Source organism: Dendrobates tinctorius, unplaced genomic scaffold (assembly GCF_039654945.1).
Source record: "Dendrobates tinctorius isolate UK_male_01 unplaced genomic scaffold, ASM3965494v1 ptg000086l, whole genome shotgun sequence".
NCBI lineage: Eukaryota > Metazoa > Chordata > Amphibia > Anura > Dendrobatidae > Dendrobates > Dendrobates tinctorius.
Window position 1 is genome coordinate 4,188,285 of NW_027361754.1, and position 16,892 is coordinate 4,205,176.

At 46.5% G+C, this 16,892-nt stretch overlaps 2 protein-coding genes across 2 annotated transcripts in view; both read left to right on the forward strand.

Annotated features, from left to right (window-relative positions):
- Positions 1-4,682, forward strand: part of EI24 (EI24 autophagy associated transmembrane protein) — a 33,413-nt gene extending 28,731 nt beyond the window's left edge. The window contains exon 11 of the mRNA XM_073584953.1: positions 4,557-4,682. Coding sequence (XP_073441054.1) covers position 4,557 — 1 coding nt within the window. The 3' untranslated portion in view covers positions 4,558-4,682. The remainder of the gene's footprint in view (positions 1-4,556) is intronic.
- Positions 4,557-16,112, forward strand: STT3A (STT3 oligosaccharyltransferase complex catalytic subunit A). Its single transcript, XM_073584945.1, has 17 exons — positions 4,557-4,682; positions 4,772-4,832; positions 5,552-5,673; positions 8,408-8,553; positions 9,094-9,184; positions 9,273-9,379; positions 9,993-10,157; positions 10,246-10,426; positions 10,621-10,776; positions 11,423-11,514; positions 11,859-12,014; positions 12,113-12,301; positions 13,882-13,998; positions 14,249-14,351; positions 14,508-14,696; positions 15,103-15,218; positions 15,852-16,112. Exons 1-17 carry the CDS (start codon positions 4,595-4,597, stop codon positions 15,888-15,890), a joined length of 2,118 nt encoding a protein of 705 aa, XP_073441046.1. The 5' UTR covers positions 4,557-4,594; the 3' UTR covers positions 15,891-16,112.
- The last annotated feature ends 780 nt before the right edge of the window (positions 16,113-16,892 follow it).

Sequence of the window (16,892 nt, forward strand, 5' to 3'; positions counted from 1 at the left end):
TCCTGTAGGGGATGGCACTGTATGTGCAGGAGGCAGCACTATATATTGCTTCACCTTTTGTACCTTACATAGTTGCTTTGCTAGATGAGTTATTGACAAGTGAGGGAACATGAAGCCCCCGGTGTCCTGGAGCTTTCAGCAGTGTCCACCTCTGTGTGCAGCTCCTGTATATGGTCAGCCTGTAGAGAGCGCTGTGTTGGTCTCGCAGGGCTGGGTGGTGCAGGGGCTTGTATATGCAGTTGCACTGCTGCTGGGGGCGCTGTAGTCATAGCTGGGATTTATCTGGGCAGGGCCCTTGTCAAATGTTCTTGGGGCATTCAGGTTAAATTTGGGGATTCCCTGCAGCCCCCTCTAGTGACGGACCCACCTTGCTTTGCATCACTTCGAGTGACCCAAATAATCACATGCGCACCCCTCAGTGGTTGCAACTGATTAATAGAGGTCCCAGCAGACCTCCCCAAAGCAAGCTGCTGGGGGGTTATACTTCTGTAGTTTTGTGTGTCTGGTGATGCCACCAATAATGGCGTCGTGGGTGCTGAAAAATGCAATTATCCTGTCATATCCTGCCCAGTACTGGTACATTAGCAGACAGGATGTGGGACTACAACCACCATCATGTCATCTTACATGATCACCCTAACGGCTTCACAGGGCTCCTATAATGCAAGGAAGCCGATAGATCCTGTACATCAGATGACTGTACAGAAGTGGTGTTTAGAGGGGACTTCCCAGAATGCAAATCACCAGAGAACTCGCGGTATACAGACACTGCACAAGATGGGAATGCTGGAAAATTTCAGCTCTGAGTGCAGAATGAGTAGAGCGCTCGACTATTATACAAGATATGTATGTATATAGTGAGTGCAGCTCTGGAGCATAATACAGGATGTAACTCAGGATCAGTAATGTATGTACACAGAGACTGCACCAGCAGAATAGTGATTGCAGGTCTGGAGCATAATACAGGATGTAACTCAGGATCAGTAATGTATGTACACAGAGACTGCACCAGCAGAATAGTGATTGCAGGTCTGGAGCATAATACAGGATGTAACTCAGGATCAGTAATGTATGTACGCAGTGACTGCACCAGCAGAATAGAGAGTCCAGCTCTGGAGTATAATCACTGGCAGTAGCATCACTGACTTGGCCCTATCTTGGATCTCGTCATACCTAACAACTCGGACATTCAGCGTCTCCCACTCACACACCACCTCCTCACCTTGCCCCCTATCTGTCGGGGTCCCGCAAGGTTCAGTCCTAGGGCCCCATCTCTTCTCCAGTTACACCTTCGGCCTCGGAGATATCATTGAATCTCATGGCTTTCAGTATCGCCTCTATGCTGATGACACACAGATCTACCTCTCTGGACAAGATATCACCTCCTTACTAACCAGAATCCCACAATGTCTCTCTGCTATTTCATCCTTCTCCGCTAGATTTCTAAAACTTAATATGGACAAAACAGAATTCATCATCTTTCCCCCATCTCCATCCCCCAACAGAACTATCCATTAAAGTAAATGGCTGCTCACTCTCCCCAGTCCCACAAGCTCACCGCCTCGGGGTAATCCTTGACACTGATCTCTCTTTCAAAACACATATCCAAGCCCTTTCCACTTCCTGCCGACTTCAACTCAAAAATATTTCCCGGATCCGTATAATCCTCACCCAAGAATCTGCAAAAACACTAGTCCATGCCCTCATCATCTCCCGCCTTGACTACTGCAAGCTCCTGCTCTGTGGCATCCCCTCTAAGGGTCCCGTTACACTAAACGATGCACCAGCGATCCCGACAACGATACAACCTGGTCAGGATCGCTGGTGCATCGCTACGATTGCTGGTGAGCTCTCAAACAAGCAGACTCACCAGCGATCAGGACCAGTGAGGATGCTGGTATCCAGCGTAAACAGCGGGTAACTAAGCGTGCACAGTGCTATTTACCCTGGCTACCAGCTCCCAGCGTCTGCTTACAGGGCTGGGAGCTCGCTGATCGTTGGTCTCCCGCTGCCACAAGCAGTGATGCGTGCTGGCCAGCGGGAGACCAACGATCAAAAAATGGCCCAGGACATTCCTGCACGATCAACGATACCCGACGGGGGGGGTGCGGTCGCTGATGCATGCCACACACAGCGAGATCGCTGGCGCGTCACAAAATCGGTGACGCATCCGCGATCTCGCTTAGTGTGAAGTACCCCTAACACTCTCGCACCCCTCCAATCTATTCTAAATTCTGCTACCCAACAATCCACCTGTCCCCCCGCTATTCCCTGGCCTCTCCTCTCTGTCAGTCTCTGCACTGGCTCCCGATTACCCAAAGACTCCAGTTCAAAACCCTAACCATGACATACAAAGCCATCCACAACCTGAGTCCTCCATACATCTGTGACCTCATCTCCTGGTACTTACCTGCACGCAACCTCCGATCCTCACAAGATTTCCTTCTATAATCCCCTCTTATCTCCTCTTCCCACAAGATTTCTCCAGCTCATCCCCCCTACTCTGGAAATCTCTACCACAACATATCAGACTCTCGCCTACCATGGAAACCTTCAAAAAGAACCTGAAGACCCACCTCTTTCAACAAGCCTACAACCTGCAGTAACCACGGATCGACCAAACCGCTGCACGACCAGCTCTACCCTCGCCTACTGTATCCTCACCCATCCCTTGTAGATTGTGAGCCCTCGCGGGTAGGGTCCTCTCTCCTCCTGTACCAGTCGTGACTAGTATCGTTTAAGATTACTGTACTTGTTTTTATGTATACCCCTCCTCACATGTAAAGCGCCATGGAATAAATGGCGCTATAATAACTTACAGATAAAAGAATCCACAAAAGCGCGCCCATAGGGCCTTACCAGTGCAGCTATAATGAATATAAATTAAATTGTGCAGGGTACTCACCCTCAATAGTTGTGTAAAGCCACAACTACTGTATGCGCTTAGTCACACACAATGAAGCTGCAGCAGGATGGTGTAGACAGACAGCGTCTGCTTCCATTACTCAAAGAGGAGATCCCAAGAGGGGAAAAAAAACACCAGATTCCCGCGCTGCTATATTTCAACCATCAAATAGAGGAAATCCAGTAGATTGTGGAAATTGGTTCCAATATCAGTACTTTATTTATGGTACATACAGAGACAACGCGTTTCGAGGTCCGTTCAGTGACTTCTTCAGGTCGGATGTACAGGAATGACATCCGACCTGAAGAAGAGGTCATTGAACGGACCTCGAAACGCGTTGTCTCTGTATGTACCATAAATAAAGTACTGATATTGGAACCAATTTCCACAATCTACTGGATTTCCTCTATTTGATGGTTGAAATATAGCAGCGCGGGAATCTGGTGTTTTTTTCCCTCTTGGGATCTCCTCTTTGAATAATAATAATAATAATTTAGGATCAGTAATGTGTATATACACAGTGACGGCACCAGCAGAATAGTGAGTGCAGCTCTGGGGTATAATACAGGAGGTAACTCAAGATCAGTACAGGATTAGCAATGTAATGTATGTACACAGTGAGTGCACCAGCAGAATCGTGAGTGCAGCTCTGATGTATAATGCAGGGTGTAACTCAGGATCAGTAATGTATGTACACAGTGACTGCACTAGCAGAATGAGTGCTGCTCTTGGGTATAATACTGGCTGAACCAGCTTATTCAGAGTATCCATTTACTAGGATATACACAGGTTACACAAGTGCTAACTAAAATATTCATCTAGCCGCCCCAACACGTTTCGCCATGGCAGGCTTCCTTAGGGGGCTGGGGCTATAATAGGATCAGTAAATGTGGGAACTACATGAAGAATCTGGGGAGTTGACTAGTTTTGCACATAGTGGTTTGATCCGACATAGATTATCAGACACTTGTGCTATTCTGTGAGACTTTTCTGATATGAGATCAGCACATCTTCCCTTACATAGCCATCAGTGCAGGTTGTCCTTCCTGTTCTTGTCGCCCGCTGCTGGTTATGATAAGGTTACATTATGGCCAGCAGTGGTCACAGAAATGGGTCCCGAATTGGTGCATCCTGGGAGTTGTAGTATTTCACTGCTGGGGAGTTGCAGGTCGGGGGTCAGTACCTCTGGAGTCCTTGCTGGTGTTGTCAGCCCAGTTCTGTAGTGCCTGGTAGTCGGGGCTTTGCTGATAGCGGCTCTGTGTCTGGCATTACCTGGGCGCTTGCACTGCGCTGGCTGATAGTGATCAATACACTGATTTGAGCATCCTCCCGTGCTGGTGTGTGCGGGCATTTAACGATCTGTCATCCCAGGGTTGATGTGCTGGGTCAGGAGTTCTCATAGTTTCCTCTATCATAAGTGCCGGATAAAAGCTTCTGCAAAGTGCAGCTATTGTGTAAAAGCTGAGAATGAAGGAGACCATTGCTAGCTTTATGTTCAGGGAGCCCTAAATTAGATTAGACCACTTATCTGCTGTAACACTGTGCTGCTGTTGGACTTTTCGCTGCCTTGCTCTGTCTGTAACCCTGTGCTCGTCCGGGTGACTGTGTCGACGTCTGGTTATAGATTTGTTTTTTCTCCTATTTTTCCCAGGTGTTTGAGTGTTGTGTGTCCCTTCCCTACATGTGAAAATGACTCGGTTAGGATTCTTGCGGCTGTCCTACGAGAAGCAGGACACTCTTCTTAAGCTCCTCATCCTGTCCATGGCTGCCATTCTCTGTGAGTATTCCCATCATCCGCCCTCCCCAGTGCTCCGCACCCTCCTCTCTGTGGTAATGTTTGCTTTTTTTCCCCCCTCTCTCCCGCAGCTTTTTCCACCAGGTTATTCTCCGTCTTGAGATTTGAAAGTGTCATTCACGAATTTGATCCGTAAGTTCCTGTTTATTACCACGAGGCAGTCTGACTGGACAGACTGGTTACTGTGCGGACCTGGATGGAGGAGGAGATGATGATGATGATGATGCTGGTGGTGATGATGAGGTTTATCCCACACCCAGAATCCTTTTATGTCTCGCCTCCTCCAGTCACAGGGGCACCTTCATTATAGCGGGGTGAACATTCTGAGCCCCTATTTTACAGGCTGCATTGAGGTATAATCTGCATATGCCTGGGGACATCTCTGACCTCATCACCGCCAGAGCTGCATGCAATATTCTGCACTTTCCTAGTTCTGTGCCATTTAGAGTTGATCAAAAAGCTTGGAGGGACCGAGGTGCAGCTGCCAGACGAGAACCCCAGTCGCCTCCTACTTGCCGAAATCCCCGGCGCCCTGCGGTATGACTACATTGCGATGTGACACAAGCCGGGTTTACTAATTAGAAGAGGCGCTGGGGATGCCACAAGGGAGGAGGAGGTTCCTTGGCCTTTGGTCCGATGGCGACGGATCACCAAGGTCCTGCAAAGTTGTGGTACATTGCATCCTGTACTGGGAGGTGAATCTTTCCATCAGGGATTGTACTGTCTCCTATACAGCACATATAGCTCATGTGACCGGTCGGTCAGTAATGGAAGGTCACTCCACTCACATCCAGAGCTGCATACAAAACTTTGCTACTTGGGAGACTGACTTGCATTTTTACCCTTTGCAGGTATTTCAACTATCGGACCACCAGGTTCCTGGCAGAAGAAGGGTTTTATAAGTTCCATAATTGGTTTGATGACAGAGCATGGTACCCACTGGGAAGAATTATTGGGGGAACCATCTATCCAGGTATACAGTGTTTGAGTTAGGCAGGGGCTAGACCAGGTCTTTGGCCGTGGTACCAAAAATGGCGGCATGCCACTGCTGCATCTCAGCATAGCACAATTGATTGAGTCGCAAGATACTGCATTGGATTTTTGCCGCATTCTTAGTGACCAGTGTCACAGTCTAACGTCTCCTTGTACCCCCAGTAACTAGGCAAGGTTCAGACAGGCTGAGCAACCAAAGAAAACTGCATCTTGACCCGTGAAGGACAAATGTGACATCAATTGCAGATTTTCCATGTGGTGGATCCTCCATGTTATACAGGATGAGAATATAACAAGTTGCATCTAAGCATTGTGCAAGTTCTCTGTTCACATTCTGCAGCTTGTCCATTCATCACAGATCGGTGCTGAAACCCTCATGTAACACATGGATTTTTCTGAAGATGTGCTGCAATAATCTGCTGTGTGCATGTCCCCGGAGACGTCCGGTACATTTAACCCCTTAGCGACAGAGCCAGTTTGCAGCTTAATGACCAGGCCAATTTTTACAATTCTGACCACTGTCCCTTTGAGGTTATAACTCTGGAACGCTTTAATGGATCCCGCTGATTCTAAGATTGTTTTTTCGTGACATATTGTACTTCATGTTAGTGGTAAAATTTCTTCGATAAGTCTTGTGTTTATTTCTGAAAAAAACGGAAATATGGCGAAAATTTTGCAATTTTAAAACTTTTTTATGCCCTCAAATCAGAGAGATGTGCCACACAAATTTCTTAATAAATAACATTTCCCACATGTCTACTTTACATCAGCACAATTTTGGAAGCAAAATTTTTTTTTTCTTAGGAAGTTATAAGGGTTAAAAGTTGACCAGCGATTTCTCATTTTTACAACAAAATTTACAAAACCATTTTTTTTTTAGGGACCACATCATATTTAAAGTCATTTTGAGGGGTGTACATGACAGAAAATACCCAAAAGTGGCACCATTCTAAACACTAGACCCCTCAAGGTGCTCAAAACCACATTCAAGAAGTTTATTAACCCTTTAAGTGCTTCACAGGAACTAAAGCAATGTGGAAGAAAAAAATTAACATTTAACTTTTTTTTGCAAAAAATTTACTTCAGAACCAATTTTTTTTTATTTTCACAAGTGTTAAAAGAGAAAATCAACCACAAAATTTGTTGTACAATTTCTCCTGAATACGCTGATACCCTATATGTGGGGGTAAACCACTTTTTCAGCACACGGCAGAGCTCGCAAGGAATGGAGCGCCGTTTGACTTTTTCAACGCAGAATTGGCTGGAATTGAGATCGGATGCCATGTTGCGTTCGGAGAGCCCTTAATGTGCCTAAACAGTTGAAACCTCCAACAAGTGACCCCATTTTGGAAACTAGACCCATTAAGGAACTTATCTAGATGTGTGGTGAGCACTTTGAACCCCCAAGGGCTTCACAGAAGTTTATAACGTAGAGCTGTGAAAATAAGAAATCTATTTTTTTCCACAAAAATGATCTTTTCGCCCCCAAATTTTTATTTTTCACAAGGGTAACAGGAGAAATCATACCCGCACAATTGTTATGCGATTTGTCCTGAGTACGCCGATACCCCATATGTGGGGGGGAACCACTGTTTGTGCGCATGGGAGAGCTTGGAAGGGAAGGAGTGCCATTTTGGAATGCAGACTTTGATGGAATGGTCTGCGGGCATCATGTTGCGCTTGCAGAGCCCCTGATGGGCCTAAACAGTGGAAACCCCCCACAAGTGACCCCATTTTGGAAACTAGACCCATTAAGGAACTTATCTAGATGTGTGGTGAGCACTCTGAACCTTCAAGTGCTTCACAGAAGTTTATAACGTAGAGCCGTGAAAATAAAGTCTTTTTTTATTTCCACAAAAGTGATTTTTTTAGACCCCAATTTATAGACCCCCAAAGTTGGCAAATAGTGGAAACCCCTCAATTCTTGCTCCAACCCTAACCCCATCCCAACCCTAATTCCTAATTCTAACCCTAATTCTAGTTCGCCCTAACCCTAATTCTAACCCTAGTCGTGACCCGAGCCCTAACCCTAGCCCAGCCCTAGCCCAACCCTAACCCTAGCCCAACCCTAACCCTAATGGAACACTGAAAAAATTTTTTTTCTTTATTTCATTATATTGGCCTATATAAGGGAGTGATAAACGGGGGGGTTATGTACTATTTTTTTTATTTTGATCACTATGATTGTTTATCATAGTGTTCAAAATAATGAATGGAATCTGCCAGCCGGAGCCGGCAGATTCCCGGCGGGCGCACTGCGCATGTGCCCGCCATTTTCAAGATGGCGGCGCCCATCGGAGGATGCCGGCGGGACGTGGGACCACCGGGAGGGGACGGAGGGCCACGGAGAGGTACTGGGGGGGGATCGGGGACCCTATTTCTCTCTCCTCTGATGTGCGATCACATCAGAGGAGAGAGAAATTAAATGTAAAATCGCTGCTTTTTTTTTTTTTTTTTGCGGTCGCCGTTATAGGGTTAATAACGGCGATCGCAAAAGCGGGGGTCGGTAAAAACCGACCAATTCATGTTCTCTGGGGTCTCGGCTACCCCTGGCAGCCGAGACCCCGGAGAAAATCCGACACTGGGGGGCGCTATTCAATTAAATCACAGCGCCGTGAATTAACGGCGCTGTGGTTTTAGTACCCTTAATTACCGCCGTTAAAAGGCGTATCGGCGGTCGTTAAGGGGTTAAGAATGTTTTCTTTTCCCCTTAGGTTTGATGATCACATCAGCCGCGTTCTACCACATTCTGCACTTTTTTCACGTCACCATCGACATCAGGAATGTATGTGTGTTCCTCGCCCCTCTCTTCTCATCCTTCACCACTATTGTCACTTACCACCTGACCAAAGAGTTGAAAGTAAGTACTCCCCTTCTGGGTTGTTGTTTTTTTTCTTTAATATAGGAGTAATGATAAAGTTCTAAAACTTTCTATTATACTTTGTCATTTTTCTTCTTTTCAAAGCTTGTGCTTGCTGTCAGTGAATGGAAACCTTTTTTCTTTCCTATCGGAGGCTGTGAGTCTTCGGATCTTGTCCCGCTGACACGGCTGCACTGCCCGTTACAGTGTACGGGAGCTGTCTGTTGTAACAAGCTGCGGATCGGTATTAAGCCAAGTTCAGACATGTGAATGCTCCAACCAGTCAGCGCACGAGCTGCTGCCATTAGGAACAACTAAAACCAGCATTACTAAATGGACAAGTCTGGTGCATGACACGGACTGAGATTCTGCTCCGAGTCTGGCAAGATCAGGACAGGTTTTAAGCCTTTGGTTTTGCACAATGCATGTTTCCAGTCAGTGACAGCAAGACTACATTTTTATCATTATGCAATAATTAAAGTATGAGGTTTAGTATAAAGCCGCAAAGGTTTGATACTCATCTCTCCCCCCCCCCCCCAGGATGCCGGCGCTGGGTTACTAGCCGCTGCAATGATTGCAGTGGTCCCGGGATACATCTCCCGTTCCGTGGCTGGATCGTACGATAATGAAGGTGAGTGGTGACGGCACTGATCATGAAGTTGCTGCATCCTGTGTGTATTTGCTGTGTGATGTAATGCCGGCTTCTCCCCTGTTATAAGGTATCGCCATCTTCTGCATGCTGCTGACTTATTACATGTGGATCAAGGCGGTGAAGACGGGCTCCATCTACTGGGCAGCCATGTGTGCTCTCGCCTACTTTTACATGGTGAGTGCATGACCCTGTGACTCGCACATTAATAACCCGTGTCCGGCACCAATATTCGCTCAGCTTTAATATCAATCCAATAAGATTTAATAAAGGGCTTCTCGTCGCTGCTGACTATGCAGGTATTGTTCACCAGGATAATCATTAGCACAGGACACTTGCTGGTTACCAGGATGACTGGCCGTTTTACCTAGTCTCCTCATGGATCACCCCTTTTACCGCTTCGCCTTTGGTCAATTTATCTGGCGCTGGAAGCCATTGGCAAGCAGATCTAATGTTTTGCCGTGCGTCAGGACTGCCCCATAGGAGTCAGTGATGGCCCTCATCAGAGCGTTTCCATCCTTGATGGTTGGAAAATAGGACGGAGCAAACGCCACAGCCATTATCGGGGTATTTACCTTTCAGAAAGCAGCGGCAGATCTCTTTACAGTCTGATTTTTGGGGGCTATTTAGCAGTGTAATACCAATATATTAATCCTTTTATGGCCATTTTTTTTAAAGGGACGACTTTTTAAATTAAAGGTTGTCCTGCTACAATGACCCCTTTAAAAAAAAATCAAATTCCGTCTGTTATGTTTTTTTTTTTCTTCTAAGCCTTTCTGCTTGTGCGCAGGTGTCGTCCTGGGGAGGTTATGTCTTTCTGATCAATCTTATCCCTCTTCATGTCCTTGTCTTGATGCTGACTGGACGCTTCTCCCATCGCATCTACGTGGCCTATTGCACGGTGTATTGTTTAGGCACCATTTTGTCCATGCAGATCTCCTTTGTGGGATTCCAGGTAATGACCCCAGAGGCAGCGTCGCCACCCGTCTTTCCTACATGCATCAGTTCTCGCAGTCACACCAGTGTTTTTCTGTCGCACACAGCCTGTTCTGTCCTCTGAGCACATGGCGGCCTTAGGCGTGTTCGGTCTGTGTCAGATCCACGCCTTTGTGGACTATCTACGGAGTAAGCTGAACCCCCAGCAGTTTGAGATCCTCTTCCGAAGCGTCATCTCCCTGGTGGGCTTCATCCTGCTCACTGTGGGAGCTGTGCTTATGCTGACAGGTAAAGAGCTGGTGTCCATCTTCTGCCAGTTATTACACTAGGGGGTGTAAGGACGAGTCTCTATCATGTATAGCAAGGAGCGGCACACTCACTATACAGCACGTGCTGCGGCTTCTGTCTTTTGCAAACTTTAGGGCAGGATTGATAAATGTCCTCCGTTGTTTGTCCAGACATTGACTTTTCCTTTTTCCCAGGAAAAATCTCCCCGTGGACTGGCCGCTTCTATTCCCTCCTGGATCCTTCTTATGCCAAGAACAACATTCCCATCATTGCGTCCGTTTCTGAACATCAGCCGACTACCTGGTCCTCCTACTACTTTGATCTGCAGCTCCTTGTCTTCATGTTCCCAGGTCCAGTGATGCTTCATTTTATATCGAATTAGCGATTCCTACGTCACATGCTATAAAAGTAAACCGTATAAGAATGCACTAGTCGATATACACAGTGACGCCCCAGCCCTTGAGCCCAGTCCCTGCGCATGCTTGGTTTCAGTATCTACATCTCAGCTGGGTTAGGGTGTGGACAGCAGCTGCTTCATAACTTGGCTTACTGTGCAGTGCACAGCTGTTCTCCAGTGTGGTACCACTTCCCACTAAAACACCAATATTCCCATAAAGAACATATGTGCAGGTATTTTCCAAGATGACACGTTTAACATCTGGTACCTCAGGTCGGATGTTGTCAGCTGAGGCTGGATATAGACTATGAAGCCAGAACAGTGTGGCTCCATGCGCCATGTAATCGCTATTCTCCATGCTGCAGCTTCGCTCCTGACATCGTGTAGTGGCAGATATTCCAGATTTCACCTGGACCTGCAGATGCCCGATCAATAGGATTTCTGCGTATCGGACCCTATCTGATCTAATACTGATGGCCTGGAATCCCCTTTATTAGTCCTAGGAGGCATTTAGTGATGCAGTTTCCCTCCCAGCAGTGCATTATTTTATATTGTGTAGATTGCATATTCTCACTGCCGTCATTTGTGTCGTCCTTCAGTTGGGCTCTATTATTGCTTCAGCAACCTGTCTGATGCCAGAATATTCATCATCATGTACGGAGTCACCAGCATGTACTTCTCTGCTGTCATGGTACGTAGTCCTCCAGGACGTATCGCACAAGATTAGGCTGTGTTCACACCTTCTGTGGACCTGCAGTTTATGGCACCATCCAGACAGAATGTGGTTTTCAAAAATCTGCAAAATGGTAACTTGCAGAAAAGCTGCACCTTTATACTGTGGCATTCGCCCCCCTGCAGTGGTGAAATGCACAGCAAAGTCCACATGTATCACGGGTTCATTTTATTGCAGATTTTGGTCCTCTCCATGTGAGAACATAGGCCTAATTTGTGACCTGTCATATGCAGGATTACCATTGTAGGCTTATACAGTTCCATCGCTAATTCAATTAATTCGGCCTCCGTCTTTTCTTAAAGGTGCGTCTGATGCTGGTCTTGGCTCCCGTCATGTGCATCCTGTCTGGTATCGGGGTATCTCAGGTATTATCCACGTACATGAAGAACCTTGATATAAGCCGTCCTGATAAAAAAACAAAGAAGCAGCAGGATTCCACCTACCCCATTAAAAATGAGGTGAGATTGTCCATCTTCTTATAATATGGCAGCACCAATGGATTTCTTGTCTTGTGAAACTAACGATCTGATTTTTTTTTTTTTTTTTTTATCACCAGGTCGCCAGCGGGATGATTATGGTCATGGCTTTTTTTCTGGTCACTTACACATTCCACTCCACCTGGGTCACTAGCGAGGCCTATTCCTCCCCCTCCATTGTGCTTTCTGCCCGTGGCGGAGACGGAAGCCGCATCATCTTTGATGATTTCAGAGAGGCTTATTACTGGCTGCGGCACAACACCCCCGAGGTGAGGCTACACGGCTGATCCTGGTACCCCCGACTGTGGTGCTGGATAGCTGTATATACGTATATTAATGGAGACTTATAGTTACTATTCAACCCCATTAGTATAAACCTAAGTTTCAAGTCCCGATTTCCTCCAACTTTCACTCAAGACCCCTGACACGTGCAGAGCTCCTGCCCGAGTGTGAACAGAGCACAGCTTGGATACAGTAGAAAAGTGCAGTCTACAAAGCCAAATCTTCAGGGCTGTTCACTTATTGGGCCTTTTGAGCAATCAGTGGTGGTCTCAGGACCTGGACTCCATCGATATGCAGGAAACTAAAGTGCTGCTAAATTTAACAAGTCTGCTGAAAGTTTACTGAATGCAGAATGGAGTATCTGGAGATGGAGAAAATTCAGCAAAATCCTCTTGTTTGTCACTGACTGTTGTCTGGCATTACAGATTTTTCCTGTCTAGAAGTAACATGGTGCCCGAAGTCCGGTCTCCTCAATAAGAGTCGTTTGCATAACACACGGGGACGTGCTGCATTATAAACACTGGTTGTCAGCACCATGCTGCCGTTAGAAAATGGGGAAAATCTGTTGCATCATGTCATTCCTAAAGGCCCTGTCACACTAAGCGAGATCGCTGCTGAGTCACTAGAACTGTGACGTTATAGCGATCTTACCAGCGAGATCGCTGTGTGTGCCAGTGACCAGCAACCAGCCCCCCGGCCGGGTATCGCTGATCGTGCCCGAAATGTCTGGACATTTCTTTGGTCGCTTATGTCCCGCTGAGTCGCTTGTATCGTCACGTTTGACACCTAGCCTAACGACCTCGTTAGCGATTCAGAAGCAAGACAAGGCGGGGATTAGCGTTCCCGTTTCCTCGCCTACCTCGGCTCCGATTGGTGGTCACTACAGCGTCCTGATTGGCGGGCTTCCTTTTAAAAGAAGCTAACAAAGTATCGCTTCAGTTCTTTGTTCCTGACCTGGGCTTACCATACGATAGGCGATGAAACCAAAGCCCTCCCTCAAGTAGAGCGAAATATACCCCAAAGATACATACCGTCAACACTGAATTTACGTCTAGGTAAATCAATTTGGACAGCCGGTGAACGCAAATAGGACACCGATGACCGTTACTCGGGTGTGCTATAGCCAAAAGACGTGTTCGAGAACAATGAAATGGAGCGCTAGTACGTCACCTTTTAAATGCCCGGCCAATGAGGATGCGGTAGCGTCCACCATTCAGAGCTGAGGGCGTGAGAAAGGGAGCGCAATCCACGCCTGTGTAAATACAGCGTCACACAGTACATCCCTCATCGAGGTGTGAATCGTCAATGGAACATGCAATGTGACAGGGTCCCAACGACCACCGACATCGTTACAAAGGTCGCTATGACACGCTAGATCGTTGCTCCGTCGTTGGGTAGATTGGACTGTCTGACATCTCAATAGCGACCACATAGCGATGCAGCAACGATCCCTGTCGTGTCGCTGTCGGGATCGTTATAGCATCGCTAGGTGTGACGGGACCTTTAGCTTGATGGCTTTTAGAGAAGAAGTCTGGACACATCATGGGCCCTTTTTTTTTATTTCCAGGATGCTAAGGTGATGTCCTGGTGGGATTATGGCTACCAGATCACGGCTATGGCCAACAGAACGATCCTGGTGGACAATAACACCTGGAATAACACACACATTTCCAGGGTGGGACAGGTAAGACTCTGGCAAAAGATGGGACAGGATTTTTGTTTTAATCATTAATAGAATGTGACACAGGAACGTCTCCAGGAATTGTATTTTATTGCACAATAAAGTCTGGTGTGAATGAGCCAGTATTTTATTGCAATACTACAACTCCCAGTATATGCTGACATCACAGTTAGCTTGGTGCAGAGATCTCCATCTACAGAGTATATATATCTCAGGTGGGTGCAATGTCACTGACCTGTCTCTCTCTTCCCAGGCGATGGCGTCCACTGAGGAGAAAGCCTATGAGATTATGCGAGAGCTGGACGTTAGTTATGTCCTCGTTATATTTGGAGGCCTGACCGGTTATTCATCAGACGGTGAGCCATGTCCTTTCTCTGGTTATGTAAGGAGGCCATCAACATTCAGCACTACAACTCACAGCATTCTCTGACAAACTGCCGTTAGGGCATATGGGAGTTGTAGTTTTGCAGCAGCTCAGTACTTATTTCTGTATCTTAAACTTTTTTTTTCAGATATTAACAAGTTTCTTTGGATGGTGAGAATTGGTGGCAGCACAGATACCGGGAAACACATAAAGGAGCACGATTACTACACCCCCACGGGGGAGTTCAGGGTGGACAGAGAGGGATCCCCAGTTCTGCTCAATTGCCTTATGTATAAGATGTGCTACTACCGATTTGGACAAGTTTACACAGAAGCCAGTAAGTACCGTCTTGGGAAGAAATGGTGGTCTGCCGCCTCTGCGCTGAGCGGCCTGCGAAAGTCTATACGCGTAAAGGGCTTCTAGGCCAGCTGTGTGCCGGGGCTCTCCTGGCCCTAACTAGGCAAAATCATTAAACGGTAAAAGTTCTGCAACTTTCTACTACACCTTGTTTCACTGAAACCTTCAGCTGTATACACTGCATTAATTCTAGGTTTACACTATGAATGCAATCACTGTTTCCATTCACTGACGGCAGCAAGAAGTTATTAAACTGTTAATAATTGGAAACACGATGCATATTGGAAAGTTGCAGAGGACACGGCTCGGGACTCCTGACGTCACCGCTTCAGTCTAAAAACCACTTAGTTGGATTTTCTTAAAAGACATGAACTTTTTCTTTACAGAGCGACCTCCTGGCTACGACCGTGTGAGAAATGCTGAAATTGGAAACAAAGACTTTGAGCTGGATGTCTTGGAGGAAGCCTACACCACCGAGCACTGGCTGGTCAGAATATACAAAGTGCGTATCTCACAGAACGGGCATGATCCACGGGATAGCTTTCATCATTTTCATGACTTCTCAGCTCCCTTCTTACAAGCATGTATTACGGGGCTAAAATCATTATTACAATTGGGTTTCATTAAAAACGTTGCACAGTTTGCCTTCTGTAGCCTCTGTTCTCCCTGTCTTGCTGCCTGCAGAATGAGTTAACTGAGAACACGTCAGTGAGGTCCCTAGGACTGTCAGGAGTACGGAACTCTCCTCTCTATGGTCCTGAGCACGCCTCTCAGATGTTTTATGGCCACAGAGCAAAGTTGAACATGCAGGAAAAGAACATGTATACGCAAAATGATATAAAAATTGATAATTAAACCCAATTGCAAAAAATATTTTTTAGCCCCAAATAAATACAATAAAAAGATAAATAGAAAACCCCTTTAAGTGCACAGGAACGCAACAGATGGCTCCTTCCTATAAGAAAAGGCCATGCAAAGAAAAAAAAAAAAAAAAAATAGTATATTGCACAATGAGTCCCAATGGCAGTAGCTTTCTCCGCTTCCTGACCGCGGTCATTGTTGGGTGCAGACCTCCTGATCGCCCGTAATCACAATGTGACCATTTCTCGTCTTATTTTTTTTGCTTTTGCAACAGGTAAAAGATCTGGATAACCGTGGATTGTCCCGGACATAACGATGCCTTCAGCTCCACAACAAACAGCACTGACACAACCCTCCTCGCCTGGGAACCAGATTTTTATACTGTTTCTATTGACGGGAAGAATGGAACTTGATTGGCCGCAGATCGCGCCGCTTGTGAAGAGTCGGAATACTTTATCAATGCGAATGTTGTTACCAAATGATTGAAATTGTGGTTTCGCCTTTACCGTGTGGTCAATTAAAGATGGGGATACAATGCCGCGTCATGTGCTTCTTGTGTCCTCAATACCGGGGGAGTGTAAAGCTGCACAGCAGTTCTGTCAAATTCACAAGAGGACAGGCTTCCTCCTGAGGTGTCCACTCTCTTCATGAGTGGGTTTGGATATGCCTTAAGTGTCCCTATAAGTCCTTACCACTTGCAGATGCCACTGGAGAGGACCCCAATACTTTACATGAACTGAGCTCATCTGTGGTGGCTGAAAATTATTGTGCACTGCGCCAGAAAAAGTATGGACTACTTTAAGATTTTTAGTGCTGAAGCCTGCAGAATGCAAGCATCCAAGCTGAGTATTAACCATTGATGTTTGAGTCATCAATCTCAAACCTCAGAACCCCCACCAGTTAGCAGCTCCTGGTGGACGTGCGCAGTGTAAAGAGCCAGCACAGTGCTGTTCCAGGTACTGCAGCTCAGCTCCTATTCAAGTGAATGTAATCTGACCTGCAGTACCAAGAACAGACACTACAGTGTATGGCACTGTCCTGATCAGCCAGATTTAATGCAGTTCCAGCTTGTTCTGGTGCAGTGCATTCTGGGAAGTAGCTCGGGGAGCAGTCTGATCCTCACAGATTTGATTAAGTCTTGCACAGCCCCCTTTGTTGCATGTTGCTTTATCCGCCATTTTTAAGAATGGTTAGAAAATAGAAGGGGGGAAAGCGGCTTCACAGGAAAGGAAGAACAAGCAGGGTAAAAGGACACAGATGAAAAGCATATGTACACGCTGATGCTGCACGTGCCCTCTAGAGGCGGAGGATGGGG

Excerpts from the sequence above, each read along its gene's own strand:
- STT3A (XM_073584945.1), top strand. The coding sequence starts at position 4,595 with ATGACTCGGTTAGGATTCTTGCGGCTGTCCTACGAGAAGCAGGACACT. Across the intron at positions 9,185-9,272 it reads TGGATCGTACGATAATGAAG|GTATCGCCATCTTCTGCATG; the intron begins GTGAGTGGTGAC and ends CCCTGTTATAAG. Across the intron at positions 10,427-10,620 it reads AGCTGTGCTTATGCTGACAG|GAAAAATCTCCCCGTGGACT; the intron begins GTAAAGAGCTGG and ends CCTTTTTCCCAG.